Source organism: Littorina saxatilis, linkage group LG1 (assembly GCF_037325665.1).
Source record: "Littorina saxatilis isolate snail1 linkage group LG1, US_GU_Lsax_2.0, whole genome shotgun sequence".
In the NCBI taxonomy this organism is placed as follows: Eukaryota; Metazoa; Mollusca; class Gastropoda; order Littorinimorpha; family Littorinidae; genus Littorina; species Littorina saxatilis.
Genome location: NC_090245.1, coordinates 75,167,044 through 75,189,358, shown reverse-complemented (window position 1 = coordinate 75,189,358; position 22,315 = coordinate 75,167,044). Strand labels below are relative to the sequence as shown.

The 22,315-nt window shown below is 40.8% G+C and overlaps 1 protein-coding gene across 1 annotated transcript; it reads left to right on the top strand.

Moving 5' to 3' along the window:
• Nucleotides 1-16: 16 nt before the first annotated feature.
• On the top strand, nucleotides 17-22,168 carry LOC138979400 (SH2 domain-containing adapter protein D-like). The gene is made up of 6 exons (XM_070352120.1): nucleotides 17-116; nucleotides 5,849-5,984; nucleotides 7,155-8,294; nucleotides 8,915-9,014; nucleotides 11,086-11,202; nucleotides 13,738-22,168. The coding sequence occupies exons 2-6, from the start codon at nucleotides 5,852-5,854 to the stop codon at nucleotides 13,958-13,960; spliced, it is 1,713 nt and encodes a 570-aa protein (XP_070208221.1). The 5' UTR covers nucleotides 17-116; nucleotides 5,849-5,851; the 3' UTR covers nucleotides 13,961-22,168.
• The last annotated feature ends 147 nt before the right edge of the window (nucleotides 22,169-22,315 follow it).

Genomic DNA, 22,315 nt, shown 5'->3' with positions numbered 1-22,315 from the left:
TCACCCCGCAGACGAGGAAGAAAAACAACATGGCCAGAGAGGGCAGCGATGGTGTCTTCGTCGCCGCGGCAATTCGGCGCGTTTCGTCTTGACCTAAGGAAGAGAAGCAGACACAGGTAAGTGTTTGCATTACAAGAGTATGTGAACGAATGATGCGATGTGTAAGAGTGGTGGGCTTTTCCTCCCTGCTCGCGTATACCGCGAAGATGGGCAAGTAAACACGGAAAAGCAGACGGAACAAGTTTGACTCGCACTAGCAAAGGAGTAATCGATCTTGTGCGGTCAATCTCACGCGCTCTTGCTCTTTCTTAATGTGTCGAGCAAGTAATGAGTGAGGACGGCTTAGGAGGCAGGTTATGCGACAAGAGCTGCTATCGCTGAGTGGAATGGGCACTTCCCAGTCCTACTCTTGTCAGCGCCCCTTGCTCTAAATCCCGGGCTCGCTTCTACACACAATCGAAGACAAGAGCACCGTTGTCAAGCGGGGTGAACAAGCCTCATTCATTGTCAAGGAATGAGGATAACGCAAAGAGAAGATGCCGTGTCAGGGAGCGTTGTTCAAAGGGAAAATCTACAGCGAATAGAAGTTTTGTAGGCAGTGATTCAGTGACACGCATGCCGTCTGCAGAATGTCAGCAAAATCCTAACAATGAAATTGTGATCAGAACCGAAGAAGGAAGTTGTTCACACGGTCACAAGACAATCGCAAACGGTTCAGAAACGGGAGGAAGGTATGTTATGTACCCATTGTCTTTGTTTTTCATCCTGAACATGATATGTGGAACTTATTAATCAATGACCTTCATCCATAATTGTTCTAATAAATAAGTTTTGTTCTTATTTTAATGTCATGTTGCAGATCTGACATACTCACTGTTATAAGTTGATAAGATACCAGTAACCCAAACATTTTTAAGGCTGTATTTTCTGTAGATTTGCATCTGTAGACATGTTATGTGTACAAGATCTGTATTAATTGACAGACAAGAGTACCTTTTGGTTACAACTTGACATGTTATGACTCATAACAATAATGAGCATTAAAAGTGATGACATTTAATGTCACAAAATGAGGCCCAACTATGTAGAATGACTTGTTTGTTTGTTCGTTCATGGGCTGAAACTCCCACGGCTTTTACGTGTATGACCGTTTTTACCCCGCCGTTTGGGCAGCCATACGCCGCTTTCGGAGGAAGCATGCTGGGTATTTTCGTGTTTCTATAACCCACCGAACTCTGACATGGATTACAGGATCTTTTTCGTGCGCACTTGGTCCTGTGCTTGCGTGTACACACGGGGGTGTTCGGACATCGAGGAGAGTCTGCACACAAAGTTGACTCAGAAATAAATCTCTCGCCGAACGTGGGGACGAACTCACGCTGACAGATGCCAACTGGATACAAATCCAGCGCGCTACCGACTGAGCTACATCCCCGCTCCTGTAGAATGACTAAATTACAGTCAATCCTGTCAAAAAGTGTATCGACCATTCAAGGAACTGACTAAAAGGAATCGTTATAGACAAGTGGTAGATATAGAAAGGTGAATTGTATCAAAAACTTGTCTCGGCTTTTTCAGAGTTGTCATTATAATTGTGGGCAGGTGGTTCAGACCTGTTTACCCTTACTATTTTAGAGTAATTTATTACTATTTTTGTTAGACTTTTGGGGGGAAAAATTAATACTCCACTTGAGTCCAGACTATGATTTTCAAATGTACTTCAAATTAGGTTTGTGTTGCTAATGTTGGCGTTTATAACCACTGGGTTACTATTTTGGGGCTGGGCCGCTATTGCGCGGGTCCGCTATTGCGCGGGTCCGCTATTGCGCGAATCTAACCCTAACCCTAACACTAAAGATTCGCGCAATAGCGGCCCCGCGCAATAGCGGCCCGCGCAATAGCGGGCCGACCCCACTATTTTGGTCATCAGATTACTATTTTTGACTTGACCGTTACTCTTGTCAAGTGTTGGGGGTAAACAGGCCTGGGTGGTTGCTTTCAAAAGGTGGTCGCAAGTTCAGGTTCTATTGTACTAACTTTCAAATAGGGATTGTCAGTTTATGTTGCTGGGAGACAGTGGGACCAGCCAGACCTGTTGTTGTTCTCAGTGACCTGCTTTATTTGAAGCAATAAACACATTTAACTGATTCAGTGTCTAAGTCGGCAGCTGTGTACACACGATGGCTTTGCAACTTTAGAGACAGTAGACGTAAAAATAGCAAATACTACAGTCGCACCTGTTTATAACAACAACCCAAGGAATCAACTATAAGTGGTCCTTTCAGACAGGTCTACATGGAAAGGTGACTTCTATAGGAAAGAACATCACTTGGGTTTCTTATGGGTCATGATAATGGACAGATGGTCGTTATGTAGAGGTGGGTCGCCTTCACAGGTTTGACTGTAACACTAACAGCAACAGGAATAACAGCAACAAAAACACTAACAGGAATAAAAAGTTTTAACAGGAAATCAGAGTTTCCTGAATTAAAATAACATTTAAGAAGGCCTTTCCTGATTTTTGAAGCACCCAAAAGAGCATCAACTACAATGTACAACAAAGAACTTTTGAAAAAGCTTACAACACTACAGCAGCCGTTTAGCATCTAAGTTGATACTGGGCTTTATCTACTTTCATTCATGCAGTGATGTTAAATTGTGGCAGAGTTCGAGATAGTGTCTTTCCTTTTAATTTTATGAAGAGAGAAGATATTGTGCCAAGGAATCAACTCGGGTACAATTATAGTTAAAAGTACTATCAAAGGCAATAGATTAGAGAAACTTCTGTATCCTAACAATGTAAGGCCAAAAAAAATAATAGGTGTGGTTACGGTAACATAGCCACAAAAAAAAGGGTAGGAAGGTAGGCAATCACTTTTTTTTTTTTTTTACTTTTTTTTCTAATGTGTACAAATTAAACCTACTTGACAGGGAAATAAGTGTGCGACTCGGGCGCTTTCGCTTTCATTGCGTTTTCTGCACTCGTTTACTTGGGTTTTTTTGTATTTTTGTGACAAATGTAATAAAAAGTTATAGGGTCGGCCCCAAAAAATAGGGTAGGTCGGGTTACCGTAACCACACCTATTTTTTTTTTTAGGCCTAATAATAATGTGCATGTTGAAAGAATCAAGTGAGAAAGGTGTCAGTCATGTGCAATGTGAGTGTACAGGCAGTTCAACCATCTTTTCTGATCGTTTCATTTTACATGTAAGGAGTTTTTGTTGTTTTGGAGAAGTCGGTCACTGCATTCAAAAGGCATGCAGATAGATGATGAAACATTGACAACAAAATGGAGGTCAGTAGAATGACAGATGGTCAGTCTGATGTAATGGTCAGTTTGATTGTGATTGATGGTGTAGGGGTTATTGGTCAGCCTAAAGCCAGTCAACTGTACAGGTGTTAAGCTGACAGTCCACAAGTTGCTTGGTATGATGTTTTAATTAACCCATCGCTGGCCGGCCTTTAACTGTTGCCTCTGTTTCATGTACAAATGGAATTGCATGTGTTGCTTTAGACGTGGCAGTTTCTCATAAATATTCAGTGGTAAAGAATACTTGTACCAGCAGGGTGGTTGCAACGAAAAGACACCCTTGGGATCAACCAAAAATGTTCCTACATTGCAGATGGCCTAGCTGTTATGGCAGGTATTTTTTGGAAAACATAATAGACAAAGGGACAACAGAAGATGTCCTTTGTTGGGAGGTGTCCTCTCATCAGAGGGGCCTTGCTTTGCAGGTATCACTGTATCGTGTGGCAGTTACTCATACATTTTCAGTGAAAAGAATGCCCACATTATGATACATCAATTGGGATGGTTTGAGGTCAACTACGCTTTGTTGATGTGGATATTTTTAATGATAGCGGAACGGGAAGAGAAAAACGTAAATTTAATAGAATTAGGGAACAAAATTTTAGTTTATTTTCAGGAGATTAAACAAAACCCCACCAGAGTGACAATTGCATGTTTCCTGCAGTTATCAGCGTTTAGATCCTTTGAAACAATTTCCTGCTAATGACAAACTAGTGATAAGGTATGAATATGATGATCATGTTGTCTTGTTTGCAATTCAGATTGCAACAGTTGAATCTGTCTATATAACAACCACTGAAGCAACCAACCAACCGTGGTTATTATTGACAGGTGGTCAATTTAGAAAGATGAATTGTAACAAGAGAAAAAAAACTTACTCAATGGGGATCCTTTGGGGTGGTTGTAATGGACATTGGATCATTATCGAGAGGAGATGTATCCGTGGCAGGTTAGACCAATATGTGTTTGAAATTTTATTCTGTGTGGGTGTGCTTTTACTTTTCCGTTTTTCACTTCCATGAATGTCACACCTTTTTGGTTTAAACAAAGTTTTATTCAGGATTTCTTCGCATGAACAGTTCAAAACACACAACTAGGACACGCACTCAAGCAAATGCTTATATCACGTGACCAGAACAGTACTAAATTACACACATTTTCGTAATGGTGGACATCACACCTTTTTCTTGTTAATTAGTAACAAAAAATGTTTTACAAAATCTATTCTTATGTCCTTATGCATGTATGACTGTCTGTTAGTGTGTGAATGCGCATGGGAGGTAGAAACAGTACAAAACATAATATAACTGTTAAGGGATAAAAACACCAATGCAATGGACAGGCGTTTTACAGTTGAAGAAACTTCAGTGAAAAAGAATGGGTAGATGGGGAGAATCTGTTTAGCTCTTTTGCCTTTGTACTCAGTTACTGAAATTGTGGAAAAACATCATGTTGGCAGGTTTACAGCGTGAGTGTGTGTGTGGTTGGTTGGTTGGTTGGCAGGTTAGCAGTAAATATTTGTGTGTGCATAGTCCACACACACACGCATGCGCCCCACCCCCTCGTTTAGTTCCAAAGAAATCAAACAACTCATTTCAATGAGCATTTTCATTTGTGCACACTCATGTCCCCACAGGCATTGAAGGAAGTAGGAAGCTCTGCTCTTTGATCAAGTGGCTGATTACTGTCTGAACTTTGTGTTGTGAATAATCACTTTTACTATAGTGGCTGGTTACTGCCTGAACTTTGTGTTGTGAATGATCACTATTGTGTGTTCCACTTTCCACTAAAGCAGTGTGTTTAGTGAGAATAAGAGAAGCACTCCTTTGGGCTTGCGAGCCTTTATGGTCTGGTTCCTTTTATGGGGGTTACCAGACGACTTCTCCCGTTCCATTTTCGTTTGCTTTGCTTGTCTCATTCTGTGTTTTATCTTTGCTTGTCTCATTCTGTGTTTTATCTTTGCTTGTCTCATTCTGTGTTTTATCTTTGCTTGTCTCATTCTGTGTTTTATCTTTGCTTGTCTCATTCTGTGTTTTATCTTTGCTTGTCTCATTCTGTGTTTTATCTTTGCTTGTCTCATTCTGTGTTTTATCTTTGCTTGTCTCATTCTGTGTTTTATCTTTGCTTCATACAAGGTTTTTTTTCCTTTATCCGTCCAATGCCAGTGTGCAGGCTACTAGGCGGAATAATACATAAATTGATAAATTAAATAGATACATAAGTGAATAAATAAATAAGTAAATAGATAAATGAATAAAGTGATAAAGAAAGAAATGGATAAATAAATCAACTTATAAACGTGTTAGTAAATGAATGTTTGAATAAACGTGTAAACTGAATAAATAAGTTCATTATTCAGAGACAGTTTATTTCAGCTGTGTACATGCACGTCTGATTTATTGCTAAATTGTGTAAATAAATAAAGAAGTACTGTATGTAAATGAAAAGACGAATAAATGTAAATAGCAAAAGTTATTCAGAGACAGTTCACTGCAGCATTTGATCTGTCCTGAAGTTGACATGTTTTGTATGTTTCAGAAAATGGATCAGTACACAGAGCCGAAGGATGCCAAGAGATTTGTGTGGGGTGATCCGGTGGCCTCCGATGGTTCTGGGACACACGTGAACGAGGAGGAAGAAGATCACTACAGTGAACCCTATAAACATATCCCAGGTGTGTGGAATGACTGTTTCTGTTGGAGTAGCCATGTCCAAGGTTCCTACAGAGGTGGAGGCAATAGGTGTACAGTTGACACCCACAACCCCCCCCCCCCCCCAACCTTTTAAGATCTTTGTTATTAATTTTACAGATGTTATCAGAAAGTTTGGAAAATTATAGCTTTAAAAGGGAGGGGCTTAATTAAAACAGAAGAGTTTTAGAATGGGGGGGGGGGGGGGGGGGGCTCTAATTATTTCTGTTCTGTGCTGTGGGAAAGATTTGTTCCCAAAATATGGGCATGTGTCAAACTGATTACAAAGTCGTGCTGAAATTTGAAATGAAGCTACTTTTAGTTAATGTAGTGTGCATGTAAACGATCCTTTGCTTTGCCGGCCACCCTAATATGATCCCCCTTCACTGAGCAGAAGCACTTCTAGTACAGACGCAATGGGCGCAATAGCCAAGTGGATAAGATGCCGACCTCCCAAACGGACGGTTGTGGGTTTAAATGCCGGCCGCGCCTGGGGGGTTAAGGCTGGATATTTTTTCGATCTCCCAGGTCAACTGATGTACAGACTTGCTAGTGCTTTATCTCCCTTCATGTATACACGCGCGCAAGCACAAGACCAAGTGAGCACAGAAAAGATCCTGTAATCCATGTTAGGGTTTGGGTTATAGAAACACAAAAATGCCAAGCATGCAACCCCAAAAGCGGCGTACGGCTGGCTAAATGGCGGATTAAAAACAGTCATGCACGTAAAAACCATGGGAGTTTCAGCCCGTGAACGAAGAAGAAGTACAGGTGCATTACCTTTCTTGGTGTTTAACATGAATATAAAATTATTATGCTAGGTGTATGGCTTGATGCAACTGTAGGATTATATGTGAACTTTGACACTAGGCAAACATTTTACGGTTTTACTGCTTAGAGTTTTGCAAGTCATTTTGGGTCCGAATTGAAGTATGGACTGTCAATCATAAGAATTTGGAACATATATTTTTTGCATCGTCAAACTTTCCTGATGACAAAGATAAGTGATTTTATTTTGGACGTGGTTGCTTAGTGCGAATGGATGAAGTTCTTTTCAGAGAGAAGGAGGGAGGGGAGGGGAAGACAGGGTTAGAGAGGGGAACATTTTTGGTCATCTGAGAGTAACAGCCCCTTTTTGCTTTTGCCCAATGCAGAATCAAGCAATCCAGCTGGGAAAAACACAGGCAAACCAGGGAATGATTCGCAAGATGTGTACCAGTTGGCTCATGCCCCAGGTGCAACAAAAGCCTCGTCTGACTATGATGTTCCTCCACCTCCTATTAGTGCCAATGAATACAAGTGTTTGAATGGAGGTGCTCAGACTAAAGTTGCCAACTCTAACAGTGTGCCAAAAGTAGTCGAACATTCTGACAACTACTACAGCCACATATCCTCAAGGACTGATGAGAAGAATGAAAAACCTCAAATTAAGACTCAAAAACCCAACATCAACAATGACAAACCCCAAATTAAAACTGAAAAACCCAGCATAAAGACTGAAAAACCCAACGGTAAGGCAAGCACTTCCAGTAAAAATTCCACAGATTCATCAACACCAAGGCATTCCCCAGCCAAATCCCCAACCCATTCTTCGCCAGATGACCGGATGTCAAAACCGACTCGTCAGAAAGCGATCTCCCCCAGGAAGAAAAGTGGAGACTTGCAGATAGCCACCAAAGCCAGCTCACCATCAGGGTGCAATCATAACCCCAGTCCCCCGGTATACGAGGAGGCGTGGGACACAGCACAGCGGCAGAAGCAGCTGGCGGAGAACTTGAAGCTGGCTAGGAGCATCTCCACCACCTCCGACAAGTTTGAAGACGCTCTGGAGTACCTTCAGGATGACAAGGCCCCTATGCGACAGACGCACAGTGGCAGGAAAGCCGGCGGTAAGACCACTGACCCGGTGAGTGGAGGAACATATGAAGAGGCTTGGGATCTGAACCGCGGACTGGAGGAAAAACTGCGAAGTTTGCAGTTTATGCATCCCGAGCCTAAAGCTGCCGGTGGCGTTGCCGCTGATGGTGGGGATGATGGCAACTACCAGGAACCCTGGGATACGGCCAAGAAGCAACGAGAGCTGGAAGAAAGGATTTTTCAGGCAAGAACGTCGGGAGTCCCAGGGAATCAGAAATCTCCTCAACACCAGCAACAGAGAGCACAGCAGCACCAGAGGCAGCAGCTACCCCACTCACAGCAGCAGCAGCAGGTGCACCAACCTCGGCAGCATCAAGAAGATGTTTATGAGGAAGCTTGGGACACCCAAAAAAGAAGCCTCTCGCAGATACTGCAAGGTAAGTCAACATTTATAACTTACCATAGTCTTGGAAAATTGAAGAATCATTTCTGGGTTAGAAAAGCTTTGGCTCACATTAAAATAGTGCTTGGTAATTCCAGCATTCCCAGTGAAGAATCAGTTTTCAGGATGGGGACATTTGTGGAAACAGTATTGGCGTTAACCGGTAATTACCAGTATTTTTTTTTAGAACTACCGGTTTTTTGTGTGCTGGTAGAACAATAAAACCAGTACTCTGAGTTGGACTCTAACTGGTTCCAATGACCAGCCTACCGCTTTTTTCTGGACTGTTTACATCATAAAAGTTTGCATACCAGTTTGAAAAAATACTAGTGCCATCACTGGTGGAAATTCGAGGAAGGTTTGGGATATACGAGGAAAAAATGTGGTAAAGAAGCCAACTCAAGAGAAAAAACTCATAGAAAAATGATTTGGTAGGCATGCCTTTTTCTTCTTTCTTGTGTGTGTGTGTGTGTGTGTGTGTGTGGTCAACTTCTGTGTTCAGCTTCATGTTTATTTTGGAGTCGAGTTATGGTTTGTATGTACCGTAGACACATGTACGAATGATTTCGCATTGAGTGTGTTCTGTGGTTCAGGTGTGATGTTTTGTTTGGACAGAGGGCCGGAGTAGCCCGTCAGGCTCAACGCGATCCACCCACTCTGTCTACTGCACTATAGGGGAACCAGTCAACGCCATGATTCCTTTACACAATCAGGAGTGAGTGTTCTTTTGATACCAGTAGGCCTTAAATTTGTGTACAGTGGAAGCCCCCATTTTAGGACCTCCTGATCTAAGACTCCCCCCCCTTTTTACATTTAGTCAATGTGTGTGTGTGTCTGTCTGTCTGTCTGTCTGTGTGTGTGTGTAGAGCGATTCAGACTAAACTACTGGACCGATCTTTATGAAATTTGACATGAGAGTTCCTGGGTATGATATCCCCGGACGTTTTTTTCATTTTTTCGATAAATACCTTTGATGACGTCATATCCAGCTTTTTGTAAAAGTTGAGGCGGCACTGTCACACCCTCATTTTTCCATTAAATTGATTGAAATTTTGGCAAAGCAGTCTTCGACGAAGGCCGGGGTTTGGTATTGTATTTCAGCTTGGTGGCTTAAAAACTAATGAGTGAGTTTGGTCATTAAAAAATCGGAAACTTGTAATTAAAATTATTTTTTTATTAAACAATCCAAAAACAATTTCATCTTATTTTTCGTCATTTTCTGATTCCAAAAACATATATACATATGTTATATTTGGATTAAAAACAAGCTCTGAAAATTAAAAATATAAAAATTATGATCAAAATTAAATTTCCGAAAACGTTTTAAAAACTATTTCATCTTATTCCTTGTCGGTTCCTGATTCCAAAAAGATATAGATATGATATGTTTGGATTAAAAACACGCTCAGAAAGTTAAAACGAAGAGAGGTACAGTAAAATGTGCTATGAAGCACAGCGTAATCGCTACCGCGCCAAACAGGCTCGTCACTTTCACTGCCTTTTGCACTAGTGGCGGACTACGTTCAGTTTCATTCTGTGAGTTCCACAGCTTGACTAAATGTAGTAATTTCGCCTTACGCGACTTGTTAAGACTGTGTATATTCAGATTTTTTGTTCATAGCCTCAAACATAGCGAGGTGTGTGTTGAAAACATGTGCTCTTGTCCATGTGTTTCCGACACACCCCTCGCTAGTGATTGACCCCTGTCAGAGGTTTTGGCAAGGCCAAGGGTATTCACTCTTCCACAAACCATACAAACCCGACGGAGTTATACCTGAAAATCGTCTATTAAGAACCAATTATAGACCCAGCTGTCTGATAAGGAAGAGCCAATTATAGTCCATGTAATTAGCTAAGTGTCGCCCCCCGCGGGTTAGGGGGAGTCCCATATTGGTTGGGACGAGAAAGAATTTACCCGATGCTCCCCAGCATGTCGTAAGAGGCGACTAACGGATTCTGTTTCTCCTTTTACCCTTGTTAAGTGTTTCCTGTATAGAATATAGTCAATGTTTGTAAAGATTTTAGTCAAGCAGTATGTAAGAAATGTTAAGTCCTTTGTACTGGAAACTTGCATTCTCCCAGTAAGGTAATATATTGTACTACGTTGCAAGCCCCTGGAGCAAATTTTTGATTAGTGCTTTTGTGAACAAGAGACAATTGACAAGTGGCTCTATCCCATCACCCCCCTTCCCTCCGTCGCGATATAACCTTGAACGGTTGAAAACGACGTTAAACACCAAATAAAGAAAGAAAGCTAAGTGTCATCTTAATTGTAGTTTCAGGCCTCACTGCATACAGTATACTTTCTAATGCTCAAAATGTCATTGTTTGTTTTGGCTGAGGGAGTTATAACAGAGACGGGGCGGGGATGTAGCTCAGTCGGTAGCGCGCTGGATTTGTATCCAGTTGGCCGCTGTCAGCGTGAGTTCGTCCCCACGTTCGGCGAGAGATTTATTTCTCAGAGTCAACTTTGTGTGCAGACTCTCCTCGGTGTCCGAAGACCCCCGTGTGTACACGCAAGCACAAGACCAAGTGCGCACAAAAAAGATCCTGTAATCCATGTCAGAGTTCGGTGGGTTATAGAAACACGAAAATACCCAGCATGCTTCCTCCGAAAACGGTGTATGGCTGCCTAAATGGCGGGGTAAAAAACGGTCATACACGTAAAATTCCACTCGTGCAAAAAACACGAGTGTACGAGGGAGTTTCAGCCCACGAACGCAGAAGAAGAAGAAGAAAAACAGAGACATTTTATCATATCAGCATGGGCATTTTGTTTGTTTCAGCTGGTACCATGGCAACATATCACGTGATGATGCAGAGCAACAGCTGAGGGTGTCAAAAGATGGCAGTTACCTAGTGCGAGACAGCTCTGATCGTTACCACTACACACTGTCCATCAAGTAAGTGAAATGAGTATGCATGAATACATTCATGACGACTTGCACTTCTGAGTGCATGAGAGAGAGAGAGAGAGAGAGAGAGAGAGAGAGAGAGAGAGAGAGAGAGAGAGAGAGAGAGAGAGAGAGAGAGAGAGAGAGAGAAAGAGAGAGAGAGAGAGAGAGAGAGAGAGAGAAAGAGAGAGAGAAAGAGAGAGAGAGAGAGAGAGAGAGAGAGAGAGAGAGAGAGAGAGAGAGAGAGAGAGAGAGAGAGAGAGAGAGAGAGCACCCATTGCACACCGGTTCGACCGAAGCTAAGTGAAGAATAAACTCCTGTTGTGCAGCGGGTTAAAGTATTCCCTCATACCTCGGAGATATACCTTCAGTCGCTCGCAGCGACGTCACGTGACGGAAAGAACGTTATCACACCATTGAAATGACATTCTTTCCGTCCCCTATAGGCGACGAAATAGGTCAAATTTTGTTCACTTTTTAGTGGAAAATGCTTCGACGCCGGAGCGGGTACTGGACCCAGTGCCGTTCTAGTGCAAGTGCACTACAAAGGCAATGCACCCAGTGCCGATAAGCGACAGCATTTTCTTCCACCATCTAAAATGTCACGTGACGTCGCTGCGAGCGAGTGAAGATATATCTCCGAGGTATGAGGGAATACTTTATCCCGCTGCACAACAGGAGTTTATTTTTCACTTCTCTTCGGTCGTAGCGGTGTGTAATACCTCGAGAGAGAGAGAGAGAGAGAGAGAGAGAGAGAGAGAGAGAGAGAGAGAGAGAGAGAGACAACTTTATTACTCAAGGATGGAGATTTTAGGCTCACGCCTAGTCTTACAATCTGTCCCTGCTAAACTACGACATAAAAATTAAGACAATAAAAGGAAAATTGTCAATCGCAATCATAGTTCAAACAGTATCACTAATTACAACATTACCTATACGACAACATAATGCATAATAGAACATTGAAATGTACATGTATGTCAATATAATACAAAGGAAAAGAAAAGTCGACTCGCACACACACGCGCGCCACATGCCTGCAATCACGTTCGCACTCAATACAACACCATACATGTCAACCCCTATCAATGTTTTCCTGTATCACATTACCAAAAAACTGTATCATCAGGCCAAAAAACTGTACATAGCGCGCGGCACCGCGGTATTACCGCGTAAGGCAGAATTTGAAAGTTGTGTTTATGGTAGTGAGGTGCATGGTATAAAGATCAATCAATTTCATCATAAAATGCCAATCAATACTTATTTCAGTGCTTCTGTTCTGATAATGAACTAAAATCAGTATTGATTTGAATTGTATGAAAAAGTGATGTGTATTGAATATGCTTTCTTATTATCATTTCATGATTTATCTATAAACTATAATCAACACAGGCAAAATCCATTCTTCACATTCCTGATTTTATGTCCAGTCCCGGATTTTCCCGAATAGTGCAAAAGTTTCCCGATTAAACATTTTTCGAGTATAGTTAATAATGACTGGAGTGTATTTTCAAGCGCCTGTACTCGGCGTAGTTTCACTTCTGAACTCTCGTTTAGCGCGAGGCTTCGTCACACAAACGCTGTGATCAAAATCGAAACTAAACGAGAATAGGCGAGATTTGTGGCTAGCGCATGCACTTCAGTCGAATGTGGATGAGAAGCAGAAGAAGAAGCAGCAGCAGACGACCACAAAATGAAGAAAACAACGGTCCAGCGCCCGAAAGTTCTTGTAAAATTTGAAAAGAGTTACAAACAAGAGTATGGCTTCATCTCCGAATCGACAAGACGCGGCATACATTTCGCGTTTTGCACCAAGTGCCGCGAAGATATCAGCATCGGACATGGACTCGGAGGCCGGGGGGATATTGAAGCTCATTCAAGAACAGCAAAACATGAACGGAACCGTGATCGGAAACCGATCTCACGCTTTCGTCCAATCGGAATATTTCTCCCCCCCTTTTTTTTTACAAATGTCATTTTTGAAATTTCCCGTATCAATGAAGTTTTTCCGTATCAATCCCCGTGATACGCCGTATCACTCGAAAATCACGAAAAATCCGTATCCGATACGGGAAATCCGTATCAGTTGGAAACTCTGCAACACACACACTCACACACACACATACATACACACACACACACACACACACTCACTCATACATACACACACACACACACACACACACACACACATACACATATGCGCACACACACATACACACGCACACACACACGCACACGCACAACAACAATTTCATCATCATCATCATCATCAGAGAGAGAGAGAGAGAGAGAGAGAGAGAGAGAGAGAGAGAGAGAGAGAGAGAGAGAGAGAGGAGAGAGAGAGAGAGAGAGAGAGAGAGAGAGAGAGAGAGAGAGAGAGAGAGAGAGAGAGAGAGAGAGAGGTGGGTGTGGGTGTGGGTGTGGGTGTATGTACGTGTGCTTAACATGGGGTTCCACTACACTTTTCAAAGAAAATGTTCACGTGCACATGAAGTAAGATAACAAACGCAAGCTATAGAATTGTGTTCTGGATTGTTGCAGAAGCCCACTGCAGATTATCCACATTCAGATTGACCAGTGCAAGAAAGCAGACGGCACCATGCGCTACATTCTGGGCAAGAACAGCAAGGCCTTCCAAACCATCCCTGCCATGATCGACCACTACACCCAGCATGCCATGCCCATAAAGGGCGCCGAGCACATGACTTTGCTGCATCCAATCCAGTGCCACTGGTCGCAGGCCAATGACGACACACGCTTGTGAGCAGACTGTACGGCTGGCCATCATCAACAGAGAAGCTGATCATATGAATTTTTAGTGCTTCCGATACAATACCACCAGCCTGAGACAAGGGGCGACACATTTTTTTGAGTGAAGAGTACCTTGACTAGGCTATGTCAGTAAGAGGTGTTGAGCACATGCATTGTGAGTGATGGGTATTGTCAGCTAATCTTGTCCTCAAAAAGTGCGCATCATTCTGCTGTATCTAGTACAGTTTCACTGGTCCACCCCGTTGAAGATAATAATACCAGAATTTATATCGCGCACATAACTCACCACAAGGCAACTCAAGGCGCACAGTACAAAATATGAGAGAGCCCTGAAATGCAGCCGCTCGGCGCAGAAGGAACAGCACTCTATATTTCGGGGGAAGCATGCTGGGTATTTTCGTGTTTCTATAACCCACCAAACTCTGACATGGATAACAAGATCTTTTCCATGCGCACTTGGTCTTGTGCTTGCGTGTACACACGAAGGGGGTTAAATCACTTGCAGGTCTGCACATAAGTTAACCTGGGAGATCGGAAAAATCTCCATTTTTAACCCACCAGACGGCAGCGACCGGGATTCGAACACACGACCTTCCGATTAGGAGGCCGACGTCTTACCACTGCGTCCAAGACACATGCTTGTGAACAGATGCTACTTTCTTGGAGGCTATACCCACATGAAGCTCTCAAAATGTGAACTTAATGCTTCAGATACAGTGTTGATCATCAGAAACCAGCAAAGACATGCAGAACTGAAAACTGGCATCAGTGATCTTGTCTGTCATGCTTGACTGACTGCTGCATGATCAGAGTGATCTTCAGTGTTTGAGTAAATTGTATCAGTCATCGTTGAAGGACTATACTTCTTAGTTCTGATGGTCTCATTTCAGTGAAAAAATACTCTTGAGAGATTACATTGTTACTCAATACACTTCAGCGATACTTTTGATTTACACAGTAGTTCCATCAGCCTTTGCCGGATTGACTACTGCAGCAACATGTGGTTTTAGGTTTAGATGATAGTAACGTATGGGAGCTTTTGGGGGACAGGCTAACTGCCAAGTCATGTGTTAAAAAGTACAGTAGGACCTGACAAACATGTCCTTTCATGGCAGTTAGTTGGTGAGTTATGTAGGCCAAGAGACAACAGTGTCCTTTGTTAACACTTTCTACCCCACCTATGTTGACCAAGTTTTTCTTAACCGAGACCAGCTGTGCTGCAGCAGGTCACTCAGAATTGTAGTAACTGTGTAGAAACTGTGTATCAACACAGTGAAATGCAGACGTTAGATGGACCTTACAGGAAGCGACTGAAGTTAACACTCTGGGCGGATATACCCGTACTTGGTCAGATAGAGCCATACGAGTGGGTACGAATATATCCGTACCTGGGAGACAATGAGTTAAGGGGTATCCTCTTCAAGTCTTTTCAGAAAGGTCTCTCATTACAGGTAAATAAAACTGCAAGTAGCGGGAAGCATGGCACTTGATAATGATATAAATCAATACTTGTTGAACTTTGAATTCAATCAAATACACTGTAGTCAGGGATGACTTGAATCCTTCATGTGAGCCAGTGTACACTTCATGTAACTCTTTGATTAACCTCTCTGCTCCAAACACCACTCGTAAGTCAATACTGAGTTATCATGTAACAATGAAGAACTTTAAAAAAAAAATGTTATCCAGAGAGAAAAAGAGAATAGAAAGGATTGTTGTTTCTGTTTGTGGTCCCTCTATAAATACACACCCCCCCCCCCCCCCCCCCCCCCTTATCAGCCCAACCCTTGGATCAGCTTCTGATTTTGATAAATGTAGCTTTCTCTCACCATGAAAACGTGTTAAATGCATAAATGCAACTTAATTTTAATGTGTTTGTGATTTTAACACAAGAAGTTTATGGCAAAAATACTTGTTTGCATATGTATATATTTTTGAGCAAATGGCACTTTGGGGCACTTTTGTGATAAATTCAGAATATATCAGCTGTGTGGAATGTGAAACCAGTATTCCTTGAAAATGTGATGTTGATATAGTACATGCAGTTGATGTATGGAAAGAAAACTAAACTATACCTTTAAATCTACACAGTCGTCATCTGAAAGATTTGTCAAACACTTTGAGCACAGTATTCGTACTTGATGCAATATTGTCAGGTTTGGTGTTAACAGTCAATGTGTTTTTGTTATCTAGCATCAGCAGGCATGGGAATTGTCCGCAAAAATACAAAATCGTCCGCGGCAAAAAAAGGGTAAATCAAATTATATGAGTATTGTCTCTCTATCCATTATTTGCTTACACAAGAACTATCAAAATATTGGTCTAAAATGCTAAAATTCGTTTTCGTTCCTTCCCCAGCGGGGCTCTGCCCCTGTACCCCGCCGGGGCCTAGGCGGCCCCTGGACCTTGGCCTATTTTCAGAGTTTTTTCTATTTTTGAATTCCCATGCCTGATCAGTGAGATAAACAGTCAACACACACTGGCATATATGCATGATCACAAGTGCATGCGTATACACACGCACACATATCTATACACACACACCCACACACACACACACACACATACATGCATGCGCATACACACACTCACACATAAGCAAACATACAAGAGAAGTTTGAACCATAAAAGCACATTTGCTACATGCTATTATTTATGCTGTGTAACTAACACTGAAACTGCACCTGCACTATTTTTTAATCTTGGCTTTCACAGTTGCCTGTGATTACTTGTGCTTTGGGAATGAGTTAAGCCAATTTCTCAGAGCACTGTGTGTGTGTTTTTGTGTGTGTGTGTGTGTGTGTGTGTGTGTAGGGAATATGTACATGCTCTCTTGTTTGTTTGTGTGTCTGATGCATGTTTTATTCACAGAGGAATTTAACATGCTTACTCCGAGTGAATCCTGAGGGTTGCCTGGTCACAGAGAATGTTTTTTAAAATATTCCTTGACATCTTTTCAGCAGAGCTACCAACTGTTACGCTTTCAGCATAGTATGCTATTTTTTAAGAAAAATTGCTACGCTCAAACAAATAATCACAAACATGCAACAGTTTGCTCTTACTTGTGAGTCCTGGGGTGGGTTGCATGAGACGACTTAAGCTGGGCGGAAATGTGCTCAAAGTTGAGATGGTTGACTTTACGCCGAAAGCGCGAAAACCGGGGTGCATGAGCGCTCTTACGTTCGTTGAGCACAGCGTTTCTTGCTTAACTTTGAGCCTGCTCCCCCCCAGGCTTAACGCTGAGCTTGGCAGAGATAACAGACTTAACCAGGCAGTTGCCGCTTGCAAGATGATTTTTTAAAACCTTTTATCATTTGGTGCTATAATAGGTCGCACCAACGCGACGGAGTTAGACAACTTTCTTGTTTACTTCATCTGTGCCCGGCAACCAAAAGGTTTTTGTTTTTGTTTTCTTTAGGGTGAAATCATTTTTAATTTTTTAATTTGTTGAAATATGTATTTATGTATTTATTTATTCAATCATTAATATATTTATATTTTGTTGTCTTTTTTTATTTGTTAGAAATCATCTTTTGTTACCTAATGCTGTCTTGTTATTTTATTGGTGTTTTATTATTTGATTTTTAAAATTGTATTTATTTAATCTTATTTATTTATTACTTATTTTTTAATCTCACATTATCTGACTTTGGTTTCTTTTCCTTCTATTTTGTTTTTACTTCATTTTTTATTTTGATATAATTCGTGTTTTTTTGTAATTACTGTATTTTTATCTTCTTTTTGTATTTACTTTTTTAGTTTTTGGTCGATGTTTACCTTTTCAGTAGAGAGCAATTCAAGATCAAGAAGACAATCTTTATTTTTCTTCTACTCGATCCAACATGCACAATGCACAAAATAGTACTATAACGCAGCACGCTCTACTGCCAAATTTCCTTGTATTGATGAGCTGAGGACAATAAAATTTCTTGTATCTTGTATCTCTCTCTTGTATCTTCTTTGTACTACACACGGCATCTCCTGTGCTGGTATGAGCGCGCGCTTCCTGTGCATGCTTGAATGTGCCCAGATGCCGCAGAGTACATTATTGTGTAACAGACGGTTTCTGATGCGCCCTTTTCCCGCGAACCTACTAGACTGCAGTTTGCATTGGCTGTTGCTGACCACATTTCCCGTGATGTCATGGAATCTCCCACTAACGCTCTAAGTAGGTCGACAACGTCGACTTGCCCTCTTTCTCTGTTGAGTCGGCCCTAAAGACGGCTCATGCACCCCGACTTCGTTTCGTGCTTTGCAGATTCTTAACAGAGCAAGCTTTAGAGTAAAGTCGAACCGTTTGAGCTTGGAATTTGAGTTCTCTCATGCAACCCACCCCTGGTACTCATTTCTGATACTCACTTTGTGTAGCGGTCAGAATTTGTGTGATAAAGCATTGTCCACACTGTAAAATGGACTTGCAGACACTCTCTATTAGCCATTATGTTTCTTTTTTCCAAATAAATGTTTATATTCTTGCGCGAAATAGCCGATGTGGATGTGTGAATAAATGTTAAACAATGCTACTCTAAAAAAAAAAAAAACATTTGCACCACTGAAGTTTCCAAGAAAATGTGCACATTGCTGCACTTGGACTTGACAAGGGTTGGCAAGGTTTGTTTCAGTACCAAACATTAATCACACTTTTTTGCTTGCTTTTATACTAGTGGCTCACCAACTTTCTTATCAATGCCAAACATAGTAATCAAGATAATGACTGCTTGCTTTTATACTAGTGGTTTACTGATTTTGTTTTATCAATGCCAAACATGGGACATTTGATAAAGATATTCAACTTGCATTATACTAGTGTATGCTCAATTTTGCATCCTTATCAATACGCAAAGAATATTTTTTTCGTCATTGCATATCTGAAGTTTTGTCATTTACGTGAGTGTAAACCAATTTTAGCTGCAAACTTAATTGCTCTCAACCTTTATCTATGAAACAGCATATCCAAATACTGAATGATATTTTCTTATGATTGATTTACACTTAACTTGTAATACGCTAGTTTGCTGTATCATTGCTCATATCCTTTCAAGTTTTGCATCAGTCTTGTTTATGATTTAATCCAGAATTTTCACATCAGATAGTACTGTGGAAAATCATACATGGAGACATTTATACTTTTGGTATTGTTAATTATGACAATATTTCACAAAATATAAAAGTGGTTACAATGATTTGTAGCTTGAAAATGAAAAATTGAACATGATATGTGCAGGAATTTATGGTTTAGTATAAGAGATGAAGGTTTTTTGCAATAGGTATGATGTTGTTTCACAAAATATAAGTATGGTTACCATAATCTTTTGCAATGGAGCCATTTGAATGTGATATATATGTGTTGACAAGACAACAGAGCCAAAGATATATGCTGCATTTTGTTTGAAAATTATGCTGCATTTTGTTTGAAGATTATGCTGCAGAAAATGATGATTTCTTAGCCAAAAATACTTCAGGGACCAGGAATCGTAACCTTGTTGGTATCTGTTATATGAAGTCTTATATCGCGCGCCTATCTCCAGACTCAGACTCAAGGCGCAGGGATCTTTTTATGCCGTGTGAGATGGAATTTTTGACACAATACATCACGCATTCACATCGACCAGCAGATCGCAGCCATTTTGGCGCATATCCTACTTTTCACGGCCTATTATTCCAAGTCACACGGGTATTTTGGTGGATATTTTTTATCTATGCCTGTACAATTTTGCCAGGAAAGACCCTTTTGTCAATCGTGGGATCTTAACGTGCACACCCCAATGTAGTGTACACGAAGGGACCTCGGTTTTTCGTCTCATCCGAAAGACTAGCACTTGAACCCAACACCTAGGTTGAACTCGCAACCTCTTGCTTCCGAGCGCAAGTGCGTTACCACTCGGCCACCCAGCGATTGTTACATGCTTTTTCAGTGTAAGAGTGATTGTCTGGGTGATGGTGGGTGAGATATATAGTCGACCCATGCTGCATGAATGTTTAAAACCAGCTTTTTTTCCTTTTCTTGAAACAAATATCAAGCAAAATATTTTGCAACTTTTTATAGGCCATTTTTTATCTGAAATGAATATTACATCTGGCTATTAATCTTTTGTTGGCACCTTTGTCATTTGTTTTTTTCAGACAAATATGTTGACATGTACAAGGCATTTCACTCATTCAGAAAACTTAACATTTATTTCATAATACGCGGACAATATATCTGCTTTTCTGTGTACCTTTTGTGTTTTTCGATCTCTTTCGTAATGCATTTTATAGATTTTTTTTCTCATAAAATGATTTTGTGGTAGCCATACCACCACATATTTTTGCACTTTTGTCTGTTCAACATTTCAGCATTTCTGATTTGGTTGCTTGTGCAGCTGTGTAATATGTATTGAATCTTATGTTGAAAATCTTTACATTGCCGGCAGCCTTGAAGACAGACCAGAAATTATTTTCATGTTTTAATTTGCTAATAACTCATTTCACTTCTTGTTCTTTTAATAACAAATGTTCAAAATTAAGTGTCTAGGCTAATGCTTCTGTGTTAACACAGTACTTTAAAGCAAAACACATAGCAGTATTATTCAAGTATTTTAGTGATTAGAAGTACAAATGAGAATGCTGATTGGTGATGTCACTTAGCCTTAGTTTTTCTCTAGAGTAACCCTTGCACAGTCTCTTTTAGTCTGCAGAACGTTTCTCTATTTTGCTCTCACCCAGCCAAAATTAGTGCTAGTAAGATATCAGTGTTCAGGTTAACTAGAAATGTCCTGTATTTTAATGTTTTTTTGTGAGAAAGTTTACAGTTGTTGTTTCTTTATATTGAAAAGCTATTGTTGCGTTTACACTGCACTGGTTTTCCTGGCTAGACGACTGTTTTTTTTGTAAATGGTGTTCTTGTTTCTTCGGCAGTACAGTACCGGTTTCCAATATCTCTACAGTGGTCAATGATGTATGTATGTATACGGCAGGATAGAGTTAGTCTTAAGGCCATGTCAGACGCACAACACAAAACAGTGTTTCTTTTAAAACAAACACTAAACAGCATGTTTCCCATGTGACATCCCCCACGTTTCGGAAAACACTTTCGTATTTTTGCATCGTGTTTTGGGTTTTAGAGCATGCTCTAAAATCTGAAAACACGTTTTGGTAGTCAGCCAATGAACCCGGACGATCAACTCACATGACTCGGTTTCCGGCACCACGAAGAGAGAAAAAAAATGGCCGACCCATAAGTGGTACCGATTCAGGGTAGTACTGGAGCCCTGAATCCTAACTAGAGTCTTTGGAGCCTGTCGCGTTTGACGAAAGGCAATAATATCAGTGGGTGTTGCCAGCCGTATTGTTTACAAACCCAAACACAGGGCGGTAGCTGGACGGGTCAAGCTGACACTGACCGATATTTCTGTAAAAAAAACGCAGCGCGCTTCATCTGTGTGTTTCGCGTGTGACATCCCCGCTTTAAAAACATGTTTCCCCGACGTTTTGAAATGGAGGTTTTTGTCGAAAACATTGTTTTGTGTTGTGCGTCTGTCATCAGCTTTACTGGTACATGTAATTCATATGTTGAGAAATAATTTTTGTTTCATTTATTTTAACAATCACCTTGTAGTAGACTTTGAAGTCTTTCCTTGGAAGTTCACAATTAGTGGATCACACTGTTGGTGATATTCAGCACCTTTTTGTGAGTATTTTCATTCAACCATGGTTTTGGCCATGCAGCTTTTGAGATTTTTGGTCATATGTTTGCAAGTTTTATAACTTTTTTGTTTACAAATATATTTTTTACTTACTCTCATTTCAGAGCAACCAAAACTTTGCACAAATGTTAACCCTTTTTGGTTTTATTCGTTGACACCAAATATATGGATCCATGAAATCAGTTATGTCATTTTGATATGTGTGTGTGTGTCCCTTTTGAAGTTTCTTTTTTTTCCAAACTTATTTTGTACACTTGTTATGCCTGTGCATTTGTTTTTATTAAGTTTCCTTTTTGTTTTTCTTTACAGCATTAATGCGCAATTTTTGTTTTGTTCAGTTTTTATCAGTTTCACTCTTGGGATTAAATGAAGGATGCTTTTTCTACCTTGCTGTATTACCACTTAACAATGTTTTGTTTGTGATCTGAATATGGGAATATGTGCTGTTGAAACATATAACAATTTGAGATGAATGATTTTGCGTTTCACATTGTGATAAAGTAGCCTCACTACTTCTTCTTGCCTCGGGTGATTTGTTATGGGAATGTATGAACATCGGCTATGAAAGTGCACAAACACACACACTCTTGCCTGCAACACTTTTCTCTTCCTCCCTCTTGGCGTGTTCGTGTGAATAGAGAGTGTGCGTGTCTGTGTGTGAA

Coding starts and splice junctions, on each gene's coding strand:
- LOC138979400 (XM_070352120.1), top strand. CDS start 5,852: ATGGATCAGTACACAGAGCCGAAGGATGCCAAGAGATTTGTGTGGGGT. Junction 8,295..8,914: donor CCTCTCGCAGATACTGCAAG/GTAAGTCAACAT, acceptor TTGTTTGGACAG/AGGGCCGGAGTAGCCCGTCA. Junction 9,015..11,085: donor ATTCCTTTACACAATCAGGA/GTGAGTGTTCTT, acceptor TGTTTGTTTCAG/CTGGTACCATGGCAACATAT.